We start from the raw sequence: 7,057 nt of genomic DNA on the forward strand, positions 1-7,057 counted from the left end.
GACTCATTATATCAATATTTAAAGTGCAGAGCACAAAAACAGTGAGTCTGTGTGTGTGTGTGTGTGTGTGTGTGTGTGTGTGTGTGTGAGTATTTTAGCAAGAGTTCTAAATTAGGCTCAGCACAAGATCTCCTTATCACACATGAACAGACAATTTGTTCTTTGTTCCATGTTTAGTTGGTCCTCTGACGAATTCACTTCTGAAACCTGAGGAGAAGAGCAGAGATGGAGAGAGAGAGGACCAGAGGGGTCTGTTCTCTACAGAATAGAGAAATGAAACACATCTGGCAACAATACTGCAGTTCCCCTGCAGGACAGGGCACGGGGTGGGAAACGAATCTAATAAAGCTTACAAATAAACCGACTTACCATCCATCCCACCAATCCAGCAAACTGTCTGACAATGAATCAAATTATGCTCATATGCAAAGTAGCACATTGATGAAGGTGACATTTGGGACATCCAGTCTAAAACTCATTAACTAGAACAGGGCTGTCCAAACTCAGTCCTGGAGGGCCAGTGTCCTGCAGAGTTTAGCTCCAACCCTAATGAAACACACCTGAACCAGCTAATCAAGCTCTTACTAGGCATAGAAACTTCCAGTCAGGTGTGTTGAGGCAAGTTGGAGCTAAACTCTGCAGGACACCGGCCCTCCAGGACTGAGTTTGGACAGCCCTGAACTAGAATAAACCTAGCTGGATGATTCAAATCCATCCAGACTGTAATATTGATTTCTCTCACCTTTCAAGTCCTCTCACCTCTTCACTGTCTCAATGGACCCTTTTCACAAGACTGTGATGACGCGTTTAACGGTCATCAGCATCGTAAATCCTCTAAGGTTTTTCATATTTGTATTTTTTTATTTTTTAATGTATGTACATTTATAACACTATTCTTCGTATTATATCACCTTTGCATCAAATTACAAAAAAAACAGTTAACGCTAATGCGAGGGTGTTTCTAATGCAGCGTCTATGGGCGGGATGGTAAATTTGACATTCTCTCTTCTGACAGCCGATATAAGTCTCTCAATTTTTGTACTTTTATTGAAAGTCATGAAAACACTATCGTGGTGTTTTTCTTTTGCTATTTGAGCAAACGGGAATGCAAAAAATATATTTGTGGTACTCTCCCATTCACTGCTCTTCAAGTTAACTCAACTATGACGACTTCCGCTGCTGAGAAACCCGGAAATGTGAAAAAGGTCTATGGCAGACCAACCGTGACGCTTAAACTATTGCGCTGCTTCCCTCTGCTGACGTAATGCCGAATTGCAAGTGAAATATTAAATTAACTTTTGTTTTGTTCTGTTTCTTATTTTATTACACGAATAAAACCATAGCTGTAACACTGATGACAAATTCTCATAAAAATATTAATTTAAAAAGTGATAGATCATAGATTAATGAAACAACACCAGAATGTAACATTCATGACATATGTAAATTAACCAAATAAAAGTGGAAAAAAAATAAAAGCACATTTAAACAGCGGTAAGTACTTTGACATTAACTTGGTTTGACTTAAACATGTATTAAAAATATTTAATACAATATATTTGCTGAAGTATATTTCAAAATATATTTATGTAGCCTAGATGAAGAAATATTTTTGGTCCATTTTTGTTTATTTTTGAAAATATATTAAACCATATTTTTTAATGCATTTAAAAATATATATTTTGACTTTCATATATTTCGATTTAAGAAAATGCATTCACATGCAGCCTATATTTAATATTTGTAACGTACATATGTAATGTAATATAATGTAATATGTAAATGTAATATAATGTTTTATATATATATATATATATATATATATATATATAAACAAAATAAACATTGTTAATTCATTATATAACTATATAATATTGGAAATTTATTTTCTAGCCACTGTCATTGAGCTTCGCCGTGTACAAACTATATTTGGCATATATTTAAAACATTTTGACCAGAAAAAAATGGCCGTATAAGTAGTGAATAGTCTTTTAAACCCTCACGCCGTTGAAACAACACAATTATTTGTTAAATCTGCTAAGATGTGAGGCAGAATGGCAATGAACGCTGATTTCATTTTGCGTGTAGGCTGCTGTTCCTTTAAGGTTCATTTATCACACAGAACTACATCGAATAAAACTGTGCGTTTATTGTATTATGAATTTAAAAAGAGTACATTGGAGAGCAATTGTCCGATAATGGGGAATTAATGTGCTGCTGCTGTGAATTTGTTCTTTGTTTTTGTCCGCGCGCATAGCTCGGACAAGACTCGTGCCGTGACGTCACCGACACTCTTTCCGAGGGTCGGATTAAAGATGGCGCCCTCTCATGCGGTAAGATGCTGTCAACGGGGTTTATCCTGGATACCTGTGATTTTTATCAACCTGGTCGTGTGCTGGTCCTACTACGCTTACGTGGTGGAGCTCTGTATATGTAAGTGTCGACCTAAGTTGTCTTAGCTGAATGGAGCACAGCAGATAAAAGTTGCTGGTTAGTTGTTGCAGTGGTTTGGGCAGGAAGTGTCAGTAACTGACTGGTACCAGATATGTATCGAAATTCCGCACAGTTTCTCAGTATAGTGCTTATATTTTTGGATAATTCATGTCGAATGTCATAAATTGTTTATGAACTTGTGTTTTGATATCAATAATTGTATGCAGTGCAAGTTCAAGCTCGAGCGATAGCTAAGCCCAGCTGTTAAACTGATTGAGACGCCTGATAATTAAAGAGCAGATACGAGAAGCTGTCTCACTGAAAAGAACGTGAAAATATTTATTTTCAATAATAGTCTCATTTCAGTCTGAACGCAGATTATACAGCAAAGTATGTCTGTCTGGAAGATATCTGACTAATAAACTTGTTTTTCATTTGTCAGAGGAGTAGTTGTTCAAGTCTAGCAGTGTCATTTAGTGTGTTATGCTATACTTTTATGCTATACTGTACTGAAAATGTATAATTATCCTATATGCAGATTATCTCATTACTTGATAAAATGTATTATATGGAATATTTATGATTTTTACAATTCCATTGTCACAATGCAGTTTTTTTTCTTCTGATAATTAACTCAAAAATGAAAATTATTGTATCATTTTTGTATTTCATAGGTGAACTGTCCATTTAAGTGTCCTGCAGCAAAGCTAAACGTGATTCTTTTATATTTTTTTTAGATATAAAGTGTGAAACATGAATGACCGTAAACATCTGTGCTGTTGAAGTCTATAACTTGAGCTGTTGTTAACCACTTCACAGTGAGCTCTACACTCACTGCAGTTCCACCCAGTTATTACTTCCTCATCGGTGTCTTAAAAATACTAATTTCATTGTGTTTTGCGGTCCATTTATTACCCTAGTAAAGTGCAGTGATATATTATGAATCCTTCCTTATTGATTCCCCCTCCTTATTGCTGTGAAGGTTTGTAGAGTCTTTTAAATCTTTGACATGGTGACCAATGAGAGTTGAAAGGAAAAGTTCAAATTGACTTGTTTTTTTTTTTCATTCTATTTCTTATTTTATTTAACAAATGAAACAAGGGTTGTGACATGAGTGACAAACTCTCATAAAAGATTAATTTAAGCAGTAATAAATCATAGATTAGTACAATCTAACACCAGTGAGACATACATTAACCAAGTTGAAAAAATAAAGGAAAATGAAAAAAACTTTATATGATGCATAAATTTAAACATCCTACATATTTTGACTTTGAAAGTACTTTTTAATTATTAAATTAAATATTTAATAATTGATTGAAATATTGAATAAAATAATAATAGTTAAAATAATAGTTAATTAACAAAAGAGTAGCAATTACAATTGCAAATCAGATTATTTAACCTTTAAGTTCACAAATGAAGCAAGGGTTGGAACATCAATGACAAACTCTCATAAAAGATTATTAAAATAAATATTTAAACACTTATTAAAATGTTTAATAAAATAAAAATGAATGTATAATGAAAACAAATATTTAACTATTTAAAAAAAAAAAAACTCTTTTAAAAACCGACTCCTACTGTCAGAGATTTCACTGACTGTGCCTTCACGACATGCATCTGTCAGTCACTTGTTGAGTCGTCATGACAACCAGGGTATTCCATCCGTGATGGACACAAGGCTCTTTCTGACCAGATGGCAGTACCAGTCGCCCGGCACTCTGGCCTTACTGGGCTGATCTGGTGGGAACTGGAAGGGTGCTGAGAGAGAATTAGTGGTATCCCAGCACTCAGCAGATGGCTTTGTGAATTGGGCCAGTTGTTCTTGATGGGATTGCTGATAGACCTTTGCTTCTTGTTCTTTCTCTCTGCAGACACAATCGCCAACACAGAGGAGAAAGGTAAGAGGAACTCCAGTGTAACCAAGCACACAATATTGCTTAACAGTTAACAAATCCTTTTCTTAGCTAATCTGGCCTCCTGCTGTTCTCTTAATCACATGTTTTGTCACACCAGAATGAACAAAACATCCCATTTAGATTATGAAGTAACAGCTATTATTGTTATTAAGTAAGTATGAATTATGATTTGTTTTACTAAAATTCCCCTCATGCTGTTTTTCTTGCAGTTATTTATCTGATAGTGTTTCACGTCTTTTTCTTCATGTTCATATGGTCTTACTGGAAGACCATAATTTCCAAGCCTGCCAGCCCCTCAAAAGAGGTACTCTTTCTCTCTATTTGTCTCTCTGTTTTTGTTCCTTTATTTACATATTTAATGTTTAATATAGTCTGAGCCATATTTTATTTTACATAGTCTATTTCTGTTGCTGTTTTCTGAGAATGTGGGCAAGTTGTACAACTTGTCCATGTTGCCATCTGTCTAACCTCTACCAAGTCACAGATGAATTAATAGATACACCGTCTTAAATGGCTGATTTTATAGATATTTTAATTATTAGGCACTGTATTATTTGCATGTAGCATTGGTTTTTCCTCTTCGTAACACTATCAGAAGAGACATGTTTAGATTCAGTAGTCCTGTGTTGTTATTGTTAACTAAAAATAAAACTAAAACTATTAAAATCAAAATAAAGCTAAAATAAAATAAAACTATTGGATGATAAAGTAAAATAAATAATAAAAAATAGGAACTGTTGCTTTGGAAACTAGCAGATATACAAAAGTACTAAAATGACAAACTGAAATAGTAAATAAATTAAAGCTAAATAGAAAAAATTAAATTAAAACAAACTGAAATAAACTGAGAATATGAAAATAAAAGGCATAAAACAAATATAATAGTATTTAAATTTTACTAAAACAACACTGCACTCGTCTAGATCTTGTTAATGATTTCTTATTGCTTGGCTCTCAGGTTCTCATTCCACCTGGGCTGTGTGGGAGCAAAATAATTATCATACTGTAATGTGTATGTGGTTGGCTTCAGGCTCTGTAATGTTCCTCACATCTGGAGGAGCAGCAGCAGCAGCGGGAGCCTTTAAACTCTGGCTGCTCTGTAGTTTTATTACCACAGAATATAATGACAGAGAAGAGGAAGAAAGATGTGAAAAGAAAATAGGCAGTTTGAACTGCCTGTGGGATGCGAGTTGTGGCTTAGTAGTTAGCACACATGCTCAAACAAGTCCGGCTCACAGAATTTCGTCATGTCTCTGTCATCTTGTCAATAAAGATGGCAAAAATTATACTAAAAGTGTCTTTGTTAAAAATGAGAATATCTGGTTGAATTTAGTTGCATATGCAGATTCACATTGGTCTATTCTCATACACATCTCCATCTAACATCCTGTTGTCTCTCTTAGTTCTGTCTCCCTAAAGCAGACAAAGAGCTGTATGAGAAAGAGGAGAATCCAGAGGCCCAGCAGGAAATCCTGAAGAAAGTGGCCAGAAATGTGCCCGTATATACACGCACAGGATCTGGGGGTAAGCTTAAAAACTTACAGTGGCATTGAAATCCCCCATTCTTCTTTTTTTTAATAATGTTCTTCTGCATTTATTTCAGCCCCAACCACTAATACGTTTGTGTACCTTTTGAAAGTATATTTAAAACGTATAACTTATAACACAAAATGTGTCATTTAAAGTTTGCATCAACTTTTTTACTCAGACCGTTACGGTGATAACATATGTCATATAAAAATTCAAAAGCATTAAGTGATATTTTTTTTAGTTTTTAATATTTGCATACTGAATTGTGATTGGCTGTCTTTGACGTATACACTACCATTCAACAGTTTGAGGTCAGTAAGATTTTGTTAATATTTCTAAAAGGCTATCATCACGACCACTGCATTTATTTAATTAAAAATAGAGTAAAAACTGTAATATGGTGAAATATTACAATGTAAAACAACTGTTTTCTATTTTATTTGTTATTATTATTATAAATATAATTTATTTCTGTAATGCAAAGCTGAATTTTCAGCATCATTACTCCAGTCTTCAGTGTCACATGATCTTTCAGAATCCATGTCTATACTAGTGACACAATGTTCAGTTTTTTTGAATGAGTCCTCTGTCCTCCTCAGCTATCCGGTACTGTGACCGCTGTCAGTTGATCAAACCGGACAGATGTCATCACTGCTCCACCTGCGACAGGTGAGTCCACTCAGAAAACATAGTTGCCTTGCTTGTATTGGATTTGCACAATATGTATTTTGATCCTTTTTGTTTTTCCCAGATGCGTCCTGAAAATGGATCACCACTGTCCATGGTACGTACATCTGGGGATGCATTCAGTTTGTAATCTGAAGTTGCCACATAATCTGGTTTAGGTGCTGTAGCTACTATGTAGCTTATAACTCTGTGTTTTTCTCTGTTCTTCTAGGGTTAATAACTGTGTTGGATTCTCCAACTATAAGTTCTTCGTGCTGTTCCTGGCGTACTCTATGCTGTACTGCGTCTACATCGCTGCCCCAGTTTTGCAGTACTTTATCAAGTTCTGGACAGTAAGTCCATAGAAGAATTTTCTTTAATAGTTGGCACTGTTGAAAACAGTTGTGCTGCTTAATATTTTTGTTGAAGCTGTGATAATCTTATTACAGGATTCTTTGATTAATAGAAAGTTCTAAAGAATAGCATAAAAATATATATATATACAG

At 34.6% G+C, this 7,057-nt stretch overlaps 1 protein-coding gene across 1 annotated transcript in view; it reads left to right on the top strand.

Annotated features, from left to right (window-relative positions):
• Positions 1-2,265: 2,265 nt before the first annotated feature.
• The window catches only part of LOC107686182 (probable palmitoyltransferase ZDHHC20), an 18,322-nt gene continuing 13,530 nt past the window's right edge, over positions 2,266-7,057 (top strand). Inside the window, exons 1-7 of the mRNA XM_016483089.1 lie at positions 2,266-2,433; positions 4,311-4,337; positions 4,565-4,659; positions 5,759-5,879; positions 6,485-6,554; positions 6,637-6,669; positions 6,784-6,904. Of these exons, the coding sequence (XP_016338575.1) occupies positions 2,316-2,433; positions 4,311-4,337; positions 4,565-4,659; positions 5,759-5,879; positions 6,485-6,554; positions 6,637-6,669; positions 6,784-6,904 (585 nt within the window). The 5' untranslated portion in view covers positions 2,266-2,315. The remainder of the gene's footprint in view (positions 2,434-4,310; positions 4,338-4,564; positions 4,660-5,758; positions 5,880-6,484; positions 6,555-6,636; positions 6,670-6,783; positions 6,905-7,057) is intronic.

This window comes from Sinocyclocheilus anshuiensis, unplaced genomic scaffold (assembly GCF_001515605.1).
Source record: "Sinocyclocheilus anshuiensis isolate Anshui unplaced genomic scaffold, SAMN03320099.WGS_v1.1 scaffold437, whole genome shotgun sequence".
Taxonomy (NCBI): domain Eukaryota; kingdom Metazoa; phylum Chordata; class Actinopteri; order Cypriniformes; family Cyprinidae; genus Sinocyclocheilus; species Sinocyclocheilus anshuiensis.